This window comes from Xiphophorus couchianus, chromosome 24 (genome assembly GCF_001444195.1).
Source record: "Xiphophorus couchianus chromosome 24, X_couchianus-1.0, whole genome shotgun sequence".
NCBI lineage: Eukaryota > Metazoa > Chordata > Actinopteri > Cyprinodontiformes > Poeciliidae > Xiphophorus > Xiphophorus couchianus.
Genome location: NC_040251.1, coordinates 20204158 through 20227167, shown reverse-complemented (window position 1 = coordinate 20227167; position 23010 = coordinate 20204158). Strand labels below are relative to the sequence as shown.

The 23010-nt window shown below is 42.6% G+C and overlaps 1 protein-coding gene across 2 annotated transcripts in view; it reads left to right on the top strand.

Moving 5' to 3' along the window:
- ctc1 (CTS telomere maintenance complex component 1) overlaps positions 1–23010 on the top strand; it is an 82969-nt gene that overhangs the window by 13497 nt on the left and 46462 nt on the right. For both annotated transcript variants that reach the window (XR_003594603.1, XM_028010469.1), the window contains exons 2-4: positions 1254–1353; positions 1760–1829; positions 1943–2165. Coding sequence is in view for 1 of the 2 variants with exons in the window: in XM_028010469.1 (XP_027866270.1) it covers positions 1254–1353; positions 1760–1829; positions 1943–2165 (393 nt within the window). In the remaining variant the exon portion in view is untranslated. The remainder of the gene's footprint in view (positions 1–1253; positions 1354–1759; positions 1830–1942; positions 2166–23010) is intronic.

Genomic DNA, 23010 nt, shown 5'->3' with positions numbered 1-23010 from the left:
CACTTGATGAAAAGAATAAAGATGTTTAATTAAATTACGAGAAAAATATCAACAATAAAGAAGAAATGACATTGCCACATAGATCTGCCATGTCTTCTGTAAGTGAACTAGGAAATAAACTATAACATGTTACAAAAACAGTTTTTAAAAAGATTTCACTATAGTTACTGTGGATATCTAATTGAAATATCTACAATATGAGGGAGATGTGAAACACAACATAGCCAGTCAATCTTTTTAAACATTTTATTTTAATCCCACGGCTCTTCAACACTTATGTGGCTTTCAGGGATTAATCTTTGCTTTGAGATTTGCTTATGGCATCTTGAGATTTTCCTTTGACGAATTGCATCCTCTGAAGCAACACAGAAATCAGGACCAGTTCTGTGTAGTTTTCATGTTTTGGTGATTTTGCAGATTAATTTAAAAATAGGTGGGGGGGCAACATACCATGTTAGACCAATAAAAGTTTTTCTAATTAGTTATTCCCGAGATCTTAATGGGTGTCTTATGGATTCTGATTGTATTTTTGCAAAAATTTGTAATTTTTTAAGCTCATCTCATTGTTTACTTCCTGGTTCAGTAAAGGGGTCCTAAAAAGCCACCAGTTAATCCACAACACCGGTTCTGTCAGTGACCCAGTGAAGTTCTGGACGGGATGACGTCAGAGGTCCAGGATTCAGTTAAAGACAGACAGAACCAGAACCGGTTCTGATCAGATGATGATGTGTTTATAACAATAAAGAGACGAGTTCTGCTGCTGAGGACCGGTTCCGATCAGAACCAACTGGACCCTCTGGTTCCTCAGACTGACAGCAGGCTGGTTCTGTTCGGATCCAAAGTTCTACCTGTGTTCAATCAGTCAGAACCTCATCTGATCGGGAAATGGTCCAAAGGGACAGAACCAGACCAGAACCTTTCTGCTCCTTGGTTCTGAAGGTAAACCATCGGGGTTTGGGTCTGAAATAAACGGATCCAGAACCACTGACCTCCATCTGGGTCACTAACTGGACCAGAACCCGATGATTCTGTCCAGCTGAGGTTCTGGTGCCAATAACAGAGAAAACCCGGTTCTGCTCAGTGCAGTCAGCAGCAGAACCATCTGGCTGGTCCACAGAACCGGTCTGGACCGGCCCTGGCTCCACCTGTCGGATCAGAACCAGCCGGTCCACAACACCTGATCACCGGAACAGAACCGGTCTGGACCTGGTTGGTTCTGTCTCTCAGTGGTTCTGGTTCTGTTTTCTCTGCAGGAGTCCGTTTGGCTGCAGAACCTTTTCACCTTCATCCATAAACACCTGAGAACACCTGGAGGCCCCGCCCACTCCTCTGCTGCCAGCCAATCAGCTGCAGGTCAGTGGTTCTGGTTGACCCGGTTCCTGACCATCAGGTCCAGGTGTCTCTCCTGTCCTCCATGGTGGAACCAGAACCTGGTTCTGGTTCTGGAGAACAGAGAGAAGTCTGACCCGCCTTCTTCAAATCAGACAAAGATGGTGTTAAACATTTGAGCTGCTTTGGCTTTGAAGATATGAATGAAAGGTTAAAGGTCATTTTGTCTTAAAGAGGGGCGGGAGGCCGTTGACTTTTTGACCTTTAACCTTTCATTAATATCTTCAAAGCCAAAGCAGCTCAAATGTTTTAACTCCAGCTTTGTCTGAGTTGAAGAAGGCGGGTCCAACTTCACTCGGGTTCTGCCAGGTAGAGCAGAGATACCTGGTGTAGGAGTCCGTTTCCATGGTAACAGTGTGTGTTGCTGCAGGTGTGTGTGAGCTGAGTGTGTGTGTCGTGGAGAAGATCCAGGAGAGGAGCAGCCGACTCGTCAGCTACAGGTGGGTCCAGAACCAGAACCAGTAAAACCTCCAGAACCATCAGGACCTGATCTATATAGACCTACAGGTGATGGTTAAGCCCCGCCCCCTGACAGGTGCCTCTCTCTCTCCAGGCCTCTGTGCGTCTCAGAGCTGATCGCCCAGCAACACCTGGCCTGCGTCAGCATCCTGTCCTGGAGCACCAATCAGCATCGAGCCTGGGCCAGGGAGGCGGAGCTCAGCTTGCCGGGTCAGAGGTTGCTGCCCAGGGTCAACCTGCTGCTGATTGGCTGGCTGAGAGCGGGGCGGGGTGGAGAGTGGAGGCTGGAGGACGGTAGCGGCAGCATCAGGTGTGAGGTGAGGAGCAGGGGGCGGGGCTTAGGTCGGGTAGGCGTGTCCAGGTGTCAGATCAAAGGCAGCATCATACTTGGGTGTTCTGAGCGTGCTCAGTTGGGGTAAAATAATCCAGCTGATTGGCTTTGTTACTCCTGACTAAAGACTTAATTTCCCACAATCCTCATGGAGGCTAGCTAGCTGGAGGAGCTAGGGTTAGTGCTAATAGCTAATAGCGCCTCCTTCAGCACAGCAGCTGTCAGAGCGGGATGGAGAGACCTGCTGGTCGTCCTGGCAGCTAGGTGTGCTGGTTCTCCACCTGTCCAGCTCCGTGTCACACGCTAACAGGTCTATGACCTTACCAAGCTCCGCCCACAACCGACCCACGTGACCGCAAGTCTCACAAACAAAGCCTGGTTGTTCCTATGTAAACATGACTGATTAGTGAATCATTTCTAGGAGATTTTCACAATATATCAGCTGCTACATGGACAGAGGAACTAACATGTTCATGTCATCATCTGGGAGGAGGTTACTGGTTTCTCAGTCACAAGCTGGTTGCAAACCTGAGGCCAGCAGGTATCAGTCAGTTATGGTAGATCTGAACTTTGACCTCAATATGAGAAACTACAGACTGATAGGAGGAACCAAAGAGCTCTGTAAAGGTAAAGGCAAATCTTCTGAAGTTGGGATATAATTAATTTAATTTTACATAATTACCACAGTAGGAACCATTTGTTTGTTAAAGTTTTATGAAATATATTTGATGTTTGTTGTGAATGACGTAAACTCACAAACTAACGAGGTAATTAGTCCAACGTTTAGAAACTACAGCGGCTGTAATGAGCCACAGCAAAGGGAAACAAAGATAAAATAACCCGAACAGGTGATCAACTCAAAACCACTCCTGTTATATTCGTGTTTGATAATGACCAGCCGTCTTATATTGCTCAGACACTTTTATTAAAGTCTCTTTTCATGCGTCTGCTCACACAGGTTTCTTACAGGTGTGTCACCCAAGACTCTCTCACTCTGTTGTTCTATTCTTTACATTTATGCATTCACATGAACTCATGATTGCCACCTAGTGGGCATAAGTATAATTCATTCAATCATCACATCCTCCTTTCTTTAAAGTAAGAATGTTGCAAAAGAAAGTTCAAAGAATAACATACATTGTAGGAGACAGATAAAACACTGAATTACAAAATACAGACATTTCAACTTTTCCCCTTTTTTTTTTTTTACAAGTTCAGTCTATCAGGTTTTTTCACCACTCTGGTAGATCCTCTTAACACAGGTGGATCATCCCTAATACTGTCCATGTTGCAATGTGTTTCAGTTATAGGAATAATCTGAGTCCTTAGATTCTTCATTCGACTCATCAACAGGCTCTAATGGAATTTTCAACAAACTGCGACGATTTCGTCTCAAAACTTGTCCATCTTCAGTTTTCACTTCAAATGAACGTGGAGCTACTTCCTGCAGAATAGTTGCCTTAGTATTCCATCCCTCATCATCCTGAATCCTTACTGGGTCCTTGTATGACAATGTGGGTAGAATCTTAGCTGATCTGTCATAATATGACTTTTGTTTTACTTTCTGCTTTCGTAACCTGTACTCCAACTTTGACGACTTCTTTGCACCTTGTTCATTACTGTCACAACTTGGCAGAGTTGTACGAATCTTCCTATTCATCAAAAGTTCAGCAGGTGAAAACCCACATTGCAACGGCGATGATCTGTAGCTTAATAAAGCTAAATACGGATCAGAGTTACTATCTGCAGCTTTCTTCAGAAGTTGCTTAAGAATATGAACACCTTTCTCCGCTTTTCCATTCGACTGTGCATAATGTGGACTTGATGTTACATGCTTAAAATCATACTGTTCTGTAAACTTTTGCCATTCTCTGCTACTAAAACATGGTCCATTGTCACTCACCACAATATGTGGAATGCCATGCCTTGCAAAGATTGATTTAGCATGTGTTATGACACAATTTGATGACATATTAGCTAATAGAGCCATCTCTGGATAATTTGAATAGTAATCAACGATCACTAAATAGTCTTTACCCTTAAAATGAAACAAATCCATTCCCACTTTCAGCCATGGTGATGTAGGAATGTCAGTTATTATCATAGGTTCTTTGCTCTGTTTGTTTCTAAATGTCTGACATGTTTCACATTTGCTTATTAGCACCTCAATGTCCTTATTTAGTCCAGGCCAGAAAACTGAATCCCTAGCTCTTCTTTTACATTTTTCAATGCCTAGATGACCCTCATGAATCCGCTGTAGAATGTCCTGTCGTAACTCTTGTGGAATTACAATCCTGTTGTTTTTCAGTAATAGTCCATTCACAACACTTAAATCAGCTTTAACATTGAAAAACTGTGAACATGAGCCTATTGGCCATCCTTCATCCATATTCTGTATGACTAACTGCAACTCTGTGTCTTTAGCTGTTGCCTCAACTATTTGCTGTAGCTTTCCATCTGACACAGGCAACACAGTGGACACCAAATTCACATGACACTGAATATCCTCTTCAGTTGAACTCACACTAATGTCTGTAGGGGCCCTAGACAGAGCATCAGCAAGAATCAGATGTTTCCCTGGAGTGTAGATCAATGTAAATTCATACCTCTGCATCTTCATCATAAGTCTCTGAATCCTTGGTGACATCTCATTTAGATGTTTTTTTATGATGGCAACCAAGGGTCGGTGATCTGTTTCAACTACAAAAGATGGCAGACCATACACATAGTTATGAAACCGTTCTAGTCCATAAGCCAGCCCCAAGCATTCTTTTTCTATTTGAGCATATCTGCATTCAGCTTTGGTCATGGCTCTGGACGCATAAGCCACTGGCTTCCATTGTTCATTCTCAGCCTGAAGAAGAACTGCTCCAAGCCCATCTTTTGAGGCATCTGTAGACAGTTTTATTTTTTTAGTTGGATCGTAGAAGATGAGCACCGGTTCCGTAGTCAGATATTTTTTTAATTCCTTCCACTCTTGTTCATGAACTTCTGTCCAATGGAATTGACTCAGCTTGTACAAGAGTCTGCGAATGTTTGTCATCTTTGCACTCAAATTGGGAATGAATTTTCCTATAAAATTAATCATCCCCATGATGCGTAGGACACCTGTTTTGTCGACAGGCGGTGGCATTTTCAAGATAGCCTTTATTTTATCTTCATCTGGTTGAACACCTTGGGCAGATAGTTTGTCTCCGAGAAACATAATTTCTTTGACGCCAAACTCACATTTATTTTTATTGAGCTTCAGTCCATTTTTCTGTATGCGCTCCATGACGCGTCTCAATCTGTCATTGTGTTCTTGAGCTGTTGATCCCCAGATAATGATGTCATCAATGTAGACTCTCACTCCTTCCAAGCCTTCTATGATCCGCTCCATCACTCTGTGGAATATTTCTGGTGCTGATTTTATTCCAAAAGGAAGTCTTAGAAAACAGTACCTTCCAAAAGGTGTGTTAAAGGTACAATACTTGGTACTGCTTTCATCCAGCTTTACTTGCCAGAACCCTTGTGCTGCATCCAACTTGGTGAAATATCTTGCTCCAGCCATCTCACTGATTATTTCCTCTCGAGTGGGTATTTGATAATGTTCTCTCCTGATGTTCTCATTTAGATCCTTTGGATCCATGCATATTCTCAATTCTCCATTCTTCTTCTTGGTAATCACTATGGAATTAACCCAATTGGTGGGCTCTTCCACTTTCTGAATGACTCCCAACCTGGTCATTCTGTCCAACTCATTTTTCAACCCCTCTCGCAGTGGTGCTGGAATGCGACGTGTAGCATGCACAACAGGTTGAGCGCCCTCTCTCAGCTGAATCTTGTATGTGCAGGGTACAGCACCTAATCCTTGAAAAACATCCTCATAATCCTGAAGCATTGCATCAACAGGGTTATTAGATTCATTCAATTCAGAGTTTATGTGATACACTCTTTTCACCAGTCCAAGTTCCTCACATGATTTATCACCTAAAAGTGACTCACGATCTTCTTTTACAACTGAGAAGAACACAAGATGTTTTGTTCCTTTAACTGTCACATTCAGCTGACATGTGCCAATGCACTCAATTGATTGTCCATTATAGTCTCTTAGACCCGACTTTATTTCTTTTATATGAGGTTTTACTTGCATTTCTTTTATATCAGACATGCTAATGAGATTCGCCTTAGCACCTGTGTCCAATCTGAACTTAACTGTGGTTCCATTTATTAACAAAGGAATTGTCCATTTATCATCTCTGTCAACACACTGCACTTTTTCTAACTCATTTTCACAATTCACAACACCAATAAAGAATGTGTCACTTAGGTCAGTTTCCTCTACTAAGTTTACACGATTCCTCTTCCTTTCTTCTTTCCTCTTCATAAAGCATTGCTTTGCAAAATGATTCTTTCCATGGCAATTTAAACACTGCTTACCATAAGCAGGACATTGTCTCACTTTATGCCGTGATCCACAGCGCTTACAGTTGATAACGGCTCCCTCCGGCAGCTGCCTCCTCAGTGCATTGCGTTTTTTCTGGAAGGACACCACTCCTACCGCCGCTGCTCCGTCACTAAACTGTGAAGTAGTTCCTGTTGAAAGTTCAGAAAATGTCCTCACTTGCTGCAGAGACAGTTCGCTCGCCCGACACATCTTCACAGCTGTTTCCAGGGTCAGTTCCACTTCCCTCAGCAGTCTTTCTCTGAGCTTCCCATCACGTACACCAAAGACGATCTGATCTCTAATCATCGAGTCCTTCAGCAGGCCAAAATTGCATGACTGAGCTTGTACTTTCAGATCTGTCAGAAAGTTATCGAATGGTTCATGCTGAGTCTGCATTCGGGATCTAAACACGTATCTCTCATAGCATTCATTCTTCTTAGGTGAACAATGATCATCAAATTTACTTAGCACAATATCCAACTTTCCTTTGTCGTCTGGTTCATCAAACACAAATGTGTTGTAGACTTCCAAAGCCTGCGCTCCCGCTATGGTCAGCAACATCGCTACCTTTCTTGGCTCCGGCTTTGACTCCAAACCCATTGCGGCGACATATAGTTGAAAACGTTGTTTGAAGGCACGCCAATGCTCATCCACGTTTCCCGTCAGCTTCAAGCTCTCCGGTGGTTTCAGCTCCATGGTCGGCCTTTCAGTTCACTCCTGACACCATGTTATATTCGTGTTTGATAATGACCAGCCGTCTTATATTGCTCAGACACTTTTATTAAAGTCTCTTTTCATGCGTCTGCTCACACAGGTTTCTTACAGGTGTGTCACCCAAGACTCTCTCACTCTGTTGTTCTATTCTTTACATTTATGCATTCACATGAACTCATGATCACCACCTAGTGGGCATAAGTATAATTCATTCAATCATCACAACTCCTACCTTTTTACTCTCTCTCTCTTTGTAGTTTAAGCACACCTGTTACCGTGGCAACCGCCTGCGCCCCGCAAGACGAGCAAAGATTACGTTAAAAACATAACATTCAGTCCGTTACGATATCAAGTTTCCAGGCTTGATATTTATTTCTCGATTATTAATCAGCGCTTCCCTGAACACAGCGATGGTTGATCGACTAGCTGTACTTGGTGCTAACGTGGCTAACACGAGTAACAGTTTAGTCCAAAGCCTTTTCTGCTAAAATAAAATGTTTAGTGAATGTCAGATACAGACACATTGCATATTGATCAGTTTAGCTAACGTAAGACTGTGTAGCAAACAGGCTTCAAGGTGTAGAAGTTGTATCAGTTCTGCCTTTATGCTGTACTTAGCTAACGGGAAGCTAAGTGTGTTTGTGAGACGGCCAGGTAGAATGGGCATCAGCCAATGAAATGCAGCCCCTCTGGTAAGGTCCATGTGAATGCCGTTTCCTCTGAGCCGGTTACCTAGCAACACCGAGTCTGCCGCTGTGACAACGGGACTCAGACTGAACGAGTTCACATCGAGTTCGACTAGATACTGTTGAAAACTAGACATTTTCTGCCTGTTGCTCTTGTTCTCTGGTCTCTCAGGTCCGTTAATGTGTAAAATGAAACCATAAAGACAACAGAAACTGTTCAACTTCATAATCAGAATTTATTCAGTCAAATTCATAAAATCACATCAACATTTTATCATGATCACCAGAATCCAAAGCCAGAAAGGAATCATTAATTACCTTAGAAAAATACTGAAACACAAAGTCGCCTTCAGAGACACTGAGTGGCGTTCAGACAGATCCAGTGATCTGATTGGCTGGTTTAGCTCCATTACTTTTATCTCCAGGTGTTTCTACTGTCTGATGGTCCAACATAGTTTAGACTCAACCAGCTGTAATGTTGCTGTTATCAGCCAGAGACCAGGCAGGTTTTACTGAGGCCCAGATGGATCCATGGCTGGTTAACCCTGCTGATCTTTACCAACTATCGATGTTTTTATTTCATACACAAACATTTTACTGAAGAAAACGAGACCAAAGTTTATCAGCATCTGTGTTTCTCATTTCAAACTGGTTCCTGAACCACAGAGCTCTGCTGACCTCTGACCTCTGACCCAGGGCATCAAACAGTAGATTATAAAATTAAAACGTTTCATATAAAATCTTCAAACTCTGATAAAACAGACATGAACAGATTTTAATACCAAAACATTTTTTACACTCAATATTTTCTGATTAGTTTTCCTAAAATGTCGACTCAAAACAATCTAATATTTAAACATATGTTGAAGTGAATCATGATTAAAACTATCATAATTACACTAATATTTCCAACCAGAGGTGGGGACTCGAGTCACATGACTTGGACTCGAGTCATTAAAATCAAGGGTTGAGACTTGGACTTGACTTTAACTTTCACACTATTGACTTGGGACTTGACTTGAAGCTCTTTACTTAAAAAGACTTGATATTTTACTCAAAGTTTTAACATTTAAAACACATAATTTATAAAGTGGCCCCATTAATTCATTTGACTCATTCTGTATTAACAGTATAACCGTCCTTCTGTTCTTCACACTCCGTATGTTTGTGTTCATAGCTGCAGCACAAAAAATCAAATGAACAGGATTTAAAAATAACAACGGGGAAAAAAACGAGAGACAGAAAACTGAAAGCAGAGCAGATATTCTCCTGTGAGTCATTTCTTTTGGGTCCATCAATCATGAAATATCCAACTAAAAACAGAGTGAAACATGAAAAACCTGCAAGACCAGAAACAACAACTTCCAACTGTTGGGCATTTGAAGTTGCATAAAGAGGTGAGCGGTACTTTCCTTTTACTATGAGACAACTGACTAGCTAACGTCGTGTTAGCAACCCTGGGTTGTGTAGGTGATGCCTCTTATATTTCACTTGTCTGCTATATTTAGTCCTGCTGTATAAACCCGGTGATTGAATCCACATTAATGTGCACCGTGTAGCTCAGGAAGCCGGTGGATGGTGAGCGGGTCTGGATCAGAAAGCAGGTTCTGGACCTGAACTCAGGGAAGAGAGTTTCTCTCTGTCCCATCATAATGATGAACCGGGTCCAGTTCCATCACAGGATGGATGTGTGTTCATAAGGGAAACTACGGTTTCTTACAGCCCTCTTCCTCCTTACTCCCGTATTAGTATTTTCCTATAAATATACCCTCCTCATTACCCCCTTACTCCACCAAAACATCCTTAGGTCCCGTCTCCAAAACATGGAATGGACCATCGTAAGGAGAATGAAGTCATGGCGGATAAATACATACTCGGCAGACATTAGGTCCTTTGGCACAAACACTTGTGTAAGGCAGTGATGTGCTGCCAACGGGGCAAAAGATCTACAGTAGATTCCCCATTTAGAAATGTTCTACTGCCCTGGGAATCAACCGAACCCGCTGGACCCGGAAGAAATTCCCCTGGTAAACTCAAAGGCTGGCCCAGGACCAACGCAGCTGAAGAAAACAGCAGGTCCTCTTTTGGAGCCAAACGCAGGCCCAACAGAACCCAAGGCAGGCAATCTGTCCAGCTATTATCCACCAACGAGGCCCGTAATGCTGCCTTCATTGTGCAGTGGAACCTGTCACACTGACCGTTGGTCTGCGGATGGTAGGCAGCAGAACGGTGGCGTTTAACCCCAAGGCTCTCTGCCACTGCAGTCCACAACTCTGAAGTGAACTGGTGACATCTATCAGAGGTCAAGTCCAATGGCACACCAAACCGGTACAACCAGGAGGAGATAAATGCCCGAGCCACATCAACCGAAGTGGTTGACAGTGGAACTGCCTCCGGCCACCGAGTAGTTCTGTCCATCATCGTCAGGAGAAACCTCTGGAAGGTGGAAGCGGCCCCACTAAGTCCACATGCACATGTTACAAAACAGGAAAGTGCTCCAGTGGAGCCTTAGTGTGCCGTTGCACCTTGGCACGCTGGCAAGCCAAGCAGGAAGCCGCCCATGTCCGTACATCTTTACGGAGTCCCGGCCACACAAACTTTGCCCCTAGCAGTTTAACAGAAGCTTTAACGTCCAGGTGTGAAAGGGAATGAACTGCATCAAAAACCCGCCGACGCCAACTAGTAGGGACCAAAGGTTGAGGTTTGCCTGTCGAGACATCGGAAAGAAGGGATGCTCCACACTCATGAAAGGAGACCTTCTCTAAATGTAAACTGGATTCAGCCTCTTTAAAGGCCAGAACATCCTGGTTGGTCAGTTGGTCTGTGGCCATGGCGAGGTAGTCCACACCTAAATGCACAGAAACAACCTTTGCTCTGGACAGTCGGTCAGCCACCAGATTATTCTTGCCAGCCACATGCTGAATGTCAGTGATGAACTCTGAAATGGCAGACAAATGCTGTTGTTGCCGAGCCGACCACGGTTCAGAAACCTTTGCCGTAGAAAAAGTGAGAGGCTTGTGGTCAACAAAAGCAGCAAAGTCTCTGCCCTCCAACATGAAGTGGAAATGGCGTGTTGCCAGAAAAAGGGCAAGCAGTTTCCTATCAAAGGTGCTATATATTTTTTCGGCATCCCGGAGTTTCCTGCTAAAAAAAGCGATGGGTTGTCAGGCACCATCCACCCATTGCTCACAAACTGCCCCAGCTACATAATCAGAGGCATCAGTTGTTAGAGTCACAGGAGCCTCTGGGGATGGACGGGCCAAAAGCGCAGCATTAGCCAAGGCCTGTTTGGCATCATCGAATGCCTGCATCCTCTCGGGGGTCCACTCTATCTGCTGGTGTCCTTTATGCCTCTAAGTGCTTCATACAACTGGTGCATGAGGTGAACGGTTATAAAAGTTTACCATCCCCAAAAACTCCTGCAGGGGCTTCACTGAGGGAGGGCGGGGAAAAGTGGAAACTGCTTCAGCCTTTGCAGGTAGGGGAATCGCCCCTTGAGAAGACACTTTGTGTCCCAGGAACTCAACAGCAGGCAGCTGAGTTCATGATCAGGCCATGTTCACTAAGTCTAACAAACAGCTGACGAAGGTGCACCATGTGTTCTTCCGCAGAGGGACTAGCCACCGATATGTCGTCCAAAGAGATGAACAAAAACGGCATACCCTGCAGGACCGGATCCATAAGTCTGCGCTGCGCCTTTAAGACTGAAGGGCATCCATTAAAACTCAAAAAGACCAAACGGCGTGATAGCTGCGGTTTTGGGTACATCTAAGGGATGCACTGGAACCTGCATGATGGTAACCTCGCACCACATGCTTTGCCACGGTAGCAGAAAATGTGGGAACCGTTAAAGATGGGAACTCTAACACACCTGATACTCATCACCTGCGGCAAGCATGTTGGCGAGGGGTTGATGGCCGGACAGCCAAGTTTACAGAGGTATGTATCAAAAGACACAGCATCTATTAAGCAGCTATTAGCAACATGTACACTCAAAAACATAACTCTTAGGACTCTTTCCACCTGATTACATTGCTATATTTCAGCACTATGTAATTTTGTTACTCCAACTTAAAGCAAATGTGTTGGCTCAACTTAACTTTTAAGGTTGATTCAACTCATTTACTATAATTGGATCCAAAGTAATTTAATAGAGCCAGCCCAACTAATTTGCAATTTTTGGACCAAATAATTGACTTTACTTGATTAAGATGATTGCAAATTTAGTGGAAACCAACTTATTTTACAGTGGTACTGTTGGGTCTAAATTACCTGAACACAGACACAAAGAAGAGAAAAGAGTCAGAACTTAGTTTTACCTGCAGGGAGAGCACAGCTGAAACCCAGTTACAGATTTCTGCCTTTGCTCTGAAGCTTCAGCTGAGTCTAACCTGCTTTTATTAGATTTAGGAACTCCCTAGTTACATGACAGAGTGCAGCCCTGAAGGGAGGGGGAGCAGAAAACGGCTGCACACTCACATGAACACAACTCATTCATACAATCTTCAAAAGCATATTTTATAAGATAAGAGGCCAGTTTGTAGTTCCTCTAGGCCGTCACCGCTGGAACGTCTCGTTCATGGTGTCGTCCTCTTCACTCCTCAGCAGGCCGCTTCCCACAGTTTCCTCTTCTGCAAACACTTTCAAACACTCAAAGAACAGCATTAAAATGTAAATACAAAGGTAAAACAAATTCATAATAAACCTTAAAACATATAAAATTATTCCAACAGGTACCTTCACACTACTTAATTACCATATTTTCCGCACTATAAGGTGCACCACATTATACAGTAGCTACAGTAGAGGCTGGAGTTACGTCATGCATCCATTAGATGGAGCTGCGCTAAAGGGAATGTCAACAAAACAGTCAGATAGGTCAGTCAAACTTTATTAATAGATTACATACCAGCGTTCTGAAAACTCCCTTCATTCCCAAAATGAATAGACAGCTGTTGCTTCTTCCACTTCTGCTATAACCATTGATTGGTTCATGTTAAATTCTCTGGCTGCTGCTCTGTTCCCGTGTTGTACTGTGTGACTGATCGCCTTGAGCTTAAACTCTGCGTCGTAAGCGTGTCTCTTAATAGGAGCCATTTTGGGGTCTTTACACAAAACCCAACATGCACCGCGCGCTTCTTCTTCTATGGGGAAATGAAGTCGGCGGCTGCTTACCGTAGTTGCGAGACCTGTTGTGGCTCAATATTGGTCCATATACACTGCTCAAAAAAATAAAGGGAACACTTAAACAACACAATATAACTCCAAGTAAATCAAACTTCTGTGAAATCAAACTGTCCACTTAGGAAGCAACACTGATTGACAATCAATTGCACCTGCTGTTGTGCAAATGGAATAGACAACAGGTGGGAATTATTGGCAACTAGCAAGACACACTCAATAAAGGAGTGGTTCTGCAGTTGGGACCACAGACCACTTCTCAGTACCTATGCTGTCTGGCTGATGTTTTGGTCAGTTTTGAATGTTGGTGGTGCTTTCACACTCGTGGTAGCATGAGACGGACTCCACAACCCACACAAGTGGCTCAGGTAGTGCAGCTCATCCAGGATGGCACATCAATGCGAGCTGTGGTAAGAAGGTTTGTTGTGTCTGTCAGCGTAGTGTCCAGAGGCTGGAGGCGCTACCAGGAGACAGGCCAGTACACCAGGAGAGGTGGAGGAGGCCGTAGGAGGGCAACAACCCAGCAGCAGGACCGCTACCTCCGCCTTTGTGCAAGAAGGAACAGGAGGAGCACTGCCAGAGCCCTGCAAAATGACCTCCAGCAGGCCACAAATGTGCATGTGTCTGCACAAACGGTTAGAAACCGACTCCATAAGGATGGTATGAGGGCCCGACGTCCACAGATGGGGGTTGTGCTCACAGCCCAACACCGTGCAGGTGGGTCAGTTTGGCAGTGGGTCAGTAATGGTGTGGGGTGGCATTTCTTTGGAGGGCCGCACAGCCCTCCATGTGCTCACCAGAGGTAGCCTGACTGCCATTAGGTACCGAGATGAGATCCTCAGACCCCTTGTGAGACCATATGCTGGTGCGGTTGGCCCTGGGTTCCTCCTAATGCAGGACAATGCTAGACCTCATGTGGCTGGAGTGTGTCAGCAGTTCCTGCAAGATGAAGGCATTGAAGCTATGGACTGGCCAGCCCGTTCCCCAGACCTGAATCCGATTGAGCACATCTGGGACATCATGTCTCGCTCCATCCACCAACGTCACGTTGCACCACAGACTGTCCAGGAGTTGGCGGATGCTTTAGTCCAGGTCTGGGAGGAGATCCCTCAGGAGACCATCCGCCACCTCATCAGGAGCATGCCCAGGCGTTGTAGGGAGGTCATACAGGCACGTGGAGGCCACACACAATACTGAGCCTCATTTTGACTTGTTTTAAGGACATTACATTAAAGTTGGATCAGCGTGTAGTGTTATTTCACTTTAATTTTGTGTGTGGCTCCAAATCCAGGCCTCCATTGGTTAATAAATTTGATTTCCATTGAGGATTTTTGTGTGATTTTGTTGTCAGCACATTCAACTTTGTACAGAACAAAGTATTCAATGAGAATATTTCTCAAAGGTCACCTGGTGACATCATAATGTAGAGCTGTGTGTCATCTGCATAGTTATGGTAGCTAATATTATTTCCTGTTATAACCTGAGCTAGTGGGAGCATATAAATATTGAATAAAAGGGGTCCTAGGATTGAACCTTGGGGTACCCCACATGTGACCTTTGACCTCTTTGATGAGAAGTTTCCAATTGAAACAAAGAAATCCCTGTTCTTTATGTAAGATTCAAACCAGTTAAGCACTGGACCGGAGAGTCCGACCCAACTCTCCAGTCGGTTCAGTAATATGTCATGGTCAACACTGAGATCCAACAGAACCAGCACTGTGGTTCTGCCACAGTCTGTATTTATATGGATGTCATTGAACACTTTGACTAGGCCAGTCTCTGTGCTGTGGTAACCATGGAAACCAGACTGGAAGGAGTCAAAGCGGTTGGTTATTGTTAGGAAACTATTTAATTGTTTAAACAGCTTTTTCAATAACTTTGCTGATGAATCAGAGGTCAGAGGTCGGCCTGTAATTCTGCATTAGTGATTTGTCCAGACTGTTCTTTTTTATAAGTGGTTTGATTACTGCTGTTTTCAAAGCCTGGGGGAAAACGCCTGATGAGAGCGATGAGTTACTATTTGGATCAGATCAGCAGCAATAACAGGCAGGACTTTCTTAAAGAAATGTTCTAGAGTTATAGATCTAGGACATCTACCTGCACCCCCTCCTGCTTCACTGCTCATCTTGGATGCAACCCCCTTACCACGCCGGAAATACATCCACCGCGGAACACCCAAGAAGACATCTCGAAACCCATAAAATCCATCTGGTCTACCTCTCGTCGTCTCCGGCGTGCTCCCAACAGGGTTGTTGACCGCAGTGTGCTAGCTTGCCTAGCCCGGTCAGCTAACACTCCTGTAAAGTCTGATAATTCCTCTGTAAACTTCGGTCTGCTTAACATCCGCTCACTCACGGGCAAGGGACATCTCATCCAGGATCTCCTTACTGACCGTAAGTTTGACTTTCTATGCTTGACTGAGACCTGGCAACAACCTAATGACTTCTCTCAGCTTAACGATTCTACTCCACCGGGGTTTGTTTACATCTCTCAACCCCGTGGCACCGGCCGGGGAGGAGGTCTCGCGGTAATCCACCGCGAGAAGTGGTTAGTCTCGCCGTTGTCTGCTCCCACTTTCTCCTCATTCGAATCAACTGTGTGTCAGCTTTCTGGACCTGCCCCCACTATCATTACAACCATCTATCGTCCCCCGAAAACTAATAATGACTTTATGAATGACTTTGCTGCTCTCCTCACTCACTGGTCAACCCTTTCACCTAACATTATAATATTGGGTGATTTCAATATTCACATGGATGATTGCAATAGTCCTCTGACTAGAGACTTTTCATCCTGCCTCCAGAGCTTTGGTCTTCAGCAGCTCATCAATTTTCCCACTCATTCCAAGGGTCATGTCCTCGATCTAGTCTGTTATTGTGGTGTTTCCCCTTCTGATTGTAAAGCAGATGAACTTGCCATAACTGACCATTTTCTTCTTTCATTGGGGCCTGCCATGCAAAGCAATGGCAGGAACCTATTACTCTACACCCAACAAGCGTCTCTTTAATATTATTATAATTCTTTATTTTTCATCCGTAACAGTTAATGCGGCTCATACCGCTTGGTGCACACCTACAAATGAGGTATCTAAACGTGCAGAAAATTCACGCCATTGTTGCTATTACTTCTGGTGGGATTTGGGCTTAACGTGGCGACATAATTCGCAATAAACTATGAAAAAAAACCCATTATAAGTCAATGGGAAAAATCCTAGAAATACCCTATTTTTGAGGATTTGCTGTGTCGTCACAAATTCACCTAGAAATGCCATTCAAATTTCATTTTGTAGATACGTCTGTGATCTCTTCGAAAGTGAAGACGGCTCGTCGATACCAGTTATGGTTTGTCCACAATTTGCCTCTAAGCGACCCAAAGTTTCTCATTTTTCCTCAAATTAGAGTGAGAGCCGACCTCGGTTCAGATCTGGGCACAACATTTCTTTCTCTCATCGCTGTAAATGCTCTGACTGAGGTACAGATATGAATCTCGGGACTATCGTAGAAGACACATAGGCCTCTCATACGCTTCAAACGCTTTTCGAATATGTATTACGGTTCCCGAACAGGAATGACTTGTTTCCAATGCTGTTTTTCAGTAAAACTTGTTGGCTCAAACACACAATTGTGTCCGCAGCATGTATGACTCACAGCTCACACCTGCTGAGACCATTATTTACCATAGCAACGGAACTCAAGAGGCTATTGGCTGGTGGTTAGGACTACAAATACGCATCGCTGTAGTTCTATCTATCCTCAGTTGAAACAGATCAGGACTGAACTGGCCTTTAGAACTAATTGCTGCTATGGGCTGTATATAACTGATTTAACTCAGTAACTGTTACACATGGGATTAGTTTGGAACTTTAAAATTAAGCATAATGAAAATTTCAAAATAAAAGCCTTAAATATTTTTACATCAACTACTTGTGTTGTGAGCATTATATAACTGATTTTATCCAATGACTGTTATTCATGGGATTAGGTTAGCCCTTTGAAATTAAGTTTAACAAAAATTCCAAAATAAAAGCCTTGAATATTTTTACATCAACTACTTGCGTTTTCAGCATTATATAACTGATTTAACCCAATGACTATTACACATGGGATTAGTTTGGCCCTTTGAAATGAAGCTTAACATTTCAAAATAAAAGCCTTGAATATTTTTACATCAACTACTTGTGTTTTGCGCATTATATAACTATTTTAACCCAATGACTATTACGTAGGGGATTAGTTTGGCCCTTTGAAATGAAGTTTAACAAACATTTCAAATTAAAAGCCTTGAATATTTTTACATCAACTACTTGTGTTGTGAGCATTATATAACTGATTTTATCCAATGACTGTTATTCATGGGATTAGGTTAGCCCTTTGAAATGAAGCTTAACATTTCAAAATAAAAGCCTTGAATATTTTTACATCAACTACTTGTGTGTTGCGCATTATATAACTATTTTAACCCAATGACTATTACGCAGGGGATTAGTTTGGCCCTTTGAAATTAAGTTTAACAAAAATTTTAAATCATACTGAATGGTGCGCGTCCGCCTCACTTAACGTTCTTGCGGTTCTCCGCGTGCCACTGATTATGTTGCGGCGTTCTTTAGCGTCGACGCCAATTTGTAGCGTGACGACGCCGGGCCCGAACCCGACGGGCGCGCCTCGGCAGGCCCCGGCTAAATTTCTTCCGAAATTTTCTAGTTGGGGCCTGCCATGCAAAGCAATGGCAGGAACCTATTGCTATTCTCCCAAGAAAAGTTTCTTTATTATAATTCTTTATTTTTCATCCGTAACCGTTAATGCGGCTCATACCGCTTGGTGCACACCTACAAATGAGGTATCAAAACGTGCAGAAAATTCACGCCATTGGAGCTATTACTTCTGGTGGGATTTGGGCTTAACGTGGCGACATAATTCGCAATAAACTATGAAAAAAAACCCATTATAAGTCAATGGGAAAAATCCTGGAAATACCCTATTTTTGAGGATTTTCTGTGTCGTCGCAAATTCACCTAGAAATGCCATTCAAATTTCATTTTGTAGATACGTCTGTGATCTCTTCGAAAGTGAAGACGGCTCGTCAATACCAGTTACGGTTTGTCCACAATTTGTCTCTAAGCGACCCAAAGTTTCTCATTTTTCCTAAAATTAGAGTGACAGCCGATCTCGGCTAGAGTGAGAAATCAAGAGACCTTTTTGAGCCCAAAATAATTTTGAAATCGCCATCACGCCCACAAATATCGCACGATTAGTATCAAAATCGGTCCTGACATTGATACGCATGTCTGCTCCGGTAAAATGTTTTCGAAATTTATCTAGATCGTACGGTTTTCTGTCACGGTGCTTCAGAGCAAAGTCATGCGACAGGATTTTCTGAGGCTTTCTCAGGCTTTCTCCCATGTATTTGACTAGAATTTCAGATCTGGGCACAACATTTCTTTCTCTCATCGCTGTAAATGCTCTGACTGAGGTACAGATATGAATCTCGGGACTATCGTAGAAGACACATAGGCCTCTCATACGCTTCAAACGCTTTTCGAATATGTATTACGGTTCCCGAACAGGAATGACTTGTTTCCAATGCTTTTTTTCAGTAAAACGTGTTTGCTCAAACACACAATTGTGTCCGCAGCATGTATGACTCACAGCTCACACCTGCTGAGACCATTATTTACCATAGCAACGGAACTCAAGAGGCTATTGGCTGCTGATTAGGACTACAGATACGCATCATTGTAGTTCTAACTATAGTGGAATACTCAGTTGAAACAGATCAGGACTGAACTGGCCTTTAGAACTAATTGCTGCTATGGGCTGTATAGAACTGATTTAACTCAGTAACTGTTACACATGGGATTAGTTTGGCCCTTTGAAATTAATTTAACAAAAATTCCAAAATAAAAGCCTTGAATATTTTTACATCAACTACTTGCGTTTTCAGCATTATATAACTGATTTAACCCAATGACTATTACACATGGGATTAGTTTGGAACTTTAAAATGAAGCATAATAATAATTTCAAAATAAAAGCCTTGAATATTTTTAAATCAAATATTTGCTCTGTTGAGCAATATATAACTGATTTAACCCAATGACTGTTATACATGGGATTAGTTTGGCCCTTTGAAATGAAGCTTAACGTTCCAAAATAAAAGCCTTGAATATTTTTACCTCAGGTAATTGCCGTTTTTGGCTTTATATGACTTTTTCATCCAAAGCACTGTTACACATGGGATTCGTTAGGAACTTTAAAATGGAGCATAATAATAATTTCAAAATAAAAGCCTTGAATATTTTTACATCAGGTAATTGCCGTTTTTGGCTTTATGTGACTTTTTTATCCAAAGCACTGTTACACATGGTATTAGTTTGGCCCTTTGAAATGAAGCATACTGAAAATTTCAAAATAAAAGCCTTGAATATTTTTACATGACGTAATTGCTCCTTTTGGCTTTATTTGACTTTTTCATCAAAAGCACTCTTACACGTGGTATTAGTTCAGAACTTTAAAATGAAGCATACTGAAAATTTCAAAATAAAATCCTTGAATATTTTTACATCAGCTACTTGCGTTTTGAGCATTATATAACTATTTTAACCCAAGGACTATTACGCATGGGATTAGTTTGACCCTTTGAAATGAAGTTTAACAAAACTTCCAAAATAAAAGCCTTGACAACATTTTAAATCGTACCGAATGGTGCACGTCTGCCTTACTTAACGTTCTTGCGGTTCTCCGCGTGCCACTGATTACGTTGCGGCGTTCTTTAGCGTCGATGCCGATTTGTAGCGAGACAACGCCGGGCCCGAACCCCCCGGGCGCGCCTCGGCAGGCCCCGGCTAAATTTCTTCCGAAATTTTCTAATTGGGGCCTGCCATGCAAAGCAATGGCAGGAACCTATTACTATTGTCGGAGAGAAGCGTCTCTTTACGTATTATTCTTTATTTTTCTTCCGTAACCGTTAATGCGGCTCATACCGCTGGGTGCACACCTACAAATGAGGTATCAAAACGTGCAGAAAATTCACGCCATTGTTGCTATTACTTCTGGTGGGATTTGGGCTTAACGTGGCGACATAATTCGCAATAAACTACGAAAAAAACCCCATTATAAGTCAATGGGAAAAATCCTAGAAATACCCTATTTTTGAGGATTTTCTGTGTCGTCACAAATTCACCTAGAAATGCCATTCAAATTTCATTTTGTAGATACGTCTGTGATCTCTTCGAAAGTGAAGACGGCTCGTCGATATCAGTTACGGTTTGTCCACAATTTGCCTCTAAGCGACCCAAAGTTTCTCATTTTTCCTAAAATTAGAGTGACAGCCGATCTCGGCTAGAGTGAGAAATGAAGAGGTTTTTTGAGCCCAAAATAATTTTGAAATCGCCATCACGCCCACAAATATCGCACGATTGGTATCAAAATCGGTCCTGACATTGATACGCCTGTCTGCTCCGGTAAAATGTTTTCGAAATTTATCTAGATCGTACGGTTTTCTGTCACGGTGCTTCAGAGCAAAGTGATGCGACAGGATTTTCTAGGCTGTCTCAGGCTGTCTCACTGACATTTCACACCTTGGTGTGAAACTTATTTACCATAGCAACGGAACTCAAGAGCCTATTGGCTGCTGATTAGGACTACAAAAACGCATCACTGTAGTTCTAACTATAGTGGAACCCTCAGTTGAAACAGATCAGGACTGAACTGGCCTTTAGAACTACTTGCTGCTATGGGCTGTATAGAACTGATTGAACTCAGTAACTGTTACACATGGGATTAGTTTGGAACTTTAAAATGAAGCATAATAATAATTTCAAAATAAAAGCCTTGAATATTTTTAAATCAAATATTTGCTCTGTTGAGCAATATATAACTGATTTAACCCAATGACTGTTATTCATGGGATTAGTTTGGCCCTTTGAAATGAAGCTTAACATTCCAAAATAAAAGCCTTGAATATTTTTACATCAACTACTTGTGTTTTGAGCATTATATAACTGATTTAACCCAATGACTATTACGCATGGGATTAGTTTGGCCCTTTGAAATGAAGTTTAACAAAACTTCCAAAATAAAAACCTTGACAAATATTTAAAATCATACTGAATGGTGCACGTCCGCCTTACTTAACGTTCTTGCGGTTCTCCGCATGCCATTGATTACGTTGCGGCGTTCTTTAGCGTCCATGCCAATTTGTAGCGGGACGATGCCGGGCCCGAACCGACGGGCGCGCCTTGGCAGGCCCCGGCTAAATTTCTTCCGAAATTTTCTAGTTTAACATTTGTCTTCCTCTCTCAATCACTAAGCTTTCTCGTCTTATTTCTTTTCGTAACATTAAGGATATTAATGTAAATTCTCTCTCCTCCAGCGTAAATTCTCTCATGGACAACATATACTCCACTTTAAATTCAACTGCTCTTGATGACCTGGTCTCATATTATAACACTGGTCTTCACTCAATACTCAACTCTCTTGCTCCGCTAAAAACCAGATCTGTTTCTTTTGCTCGTTCTGCCCCCTGGTTTACTCCTGAACTTCGGCTCATGAAGGCCAAAGGACGGCAACTTGACAGGCTCTATCGGAAAACTGGACTAGCTGTTCATAAAGACATGTATAAAAATTACATATTACACTATAAGGACTGTATTACTCAAGCCAAGTCCCTCTACTACACTGGTCTAATCTGTTTAAATGAAGGTTCCACCAAGTCAATATTCTCACTTTATAAGAACATTATAGGAGCCCCGGACTCTCTACCTTCATATCTGTGTTCAACTGATTTTTATAATTCTCTCATGTCATTTTTTGACAGCAAAATTCTAAAGATTCACCAGCAGCTCAGCTCACAACCCTTCCCCTGTTCTGTTTTTGAACTTTCTCCTCCAGCCCATTCCTTCTCTTCCTTCCAGCTCCCAACAACTTCAGAAATTACAAATCTAATACATAAATCTAACTCATCCACCTGTCTGCTTGATCCTCTTCCCACAGTCCTGGTTAAAGCCTGTGCTTCAACCATAATCCCTCTTATTTCTACCATTATTCACTCCTCTCTTTCCACTGGAAAAGTTCCCGCATCATGTAAAATTGCTGCCATAACTCCTATCTTAAAAAAACCTGGTGCTGATTACTACAATCTGAATAATTTCCGTCCTATCTCCAACTTGCCTTTCATCTCTAAAATTCTTGAGAAGATAGTAGCATCGCAACTTCACACTTATTTATCCAACAATAACCTGTATGAACTGTTTCAGTCTGGTTTTCGTCCCCTCCATAGTACAGAAACAGCTCTCATAAAAATCACTAATGACCTCCTTATGGCAGCTGACTCTGGCTTGCTGTCCATTCTTATCCTACTTGATTTGAGCGCAGCGTTTGACACTATTTGTCATGTCACCCTACTTAATAGACTGTCTTCCATTGGTATCACTCAGACTCCTCTAAACTGGTTTAAATCATATCTTTCTTGCCGCACTCAGTTCGTTCGGATCAAAACCTTTTCTTCTCAGCCTTCCTCTGTTACATCAGGAGTTCCCCAGGGCTCTGTCTTAGGGCCCCTTCTTTTTATTATTTATCTCCTTCCCCTGGGTAATATTTTTTGTAAATATAACATTGATTTTCACTGTTATGCGGATGACACCCAGCTTTATGTTTCCAGTAAGCCCGCCTCCAACCTTCCACCATCCTCGCTTACTGACTGTTTGACTGAAATTAAATCCTGGTTCTCCTCTAATCTACTTAAGCTTAATAGTGATAAAACGGAGGTCCTTCTCATTGGTACTAAATCTAATCTGGCCAAAATCAAAAACTTTAGTCTTGAAATTG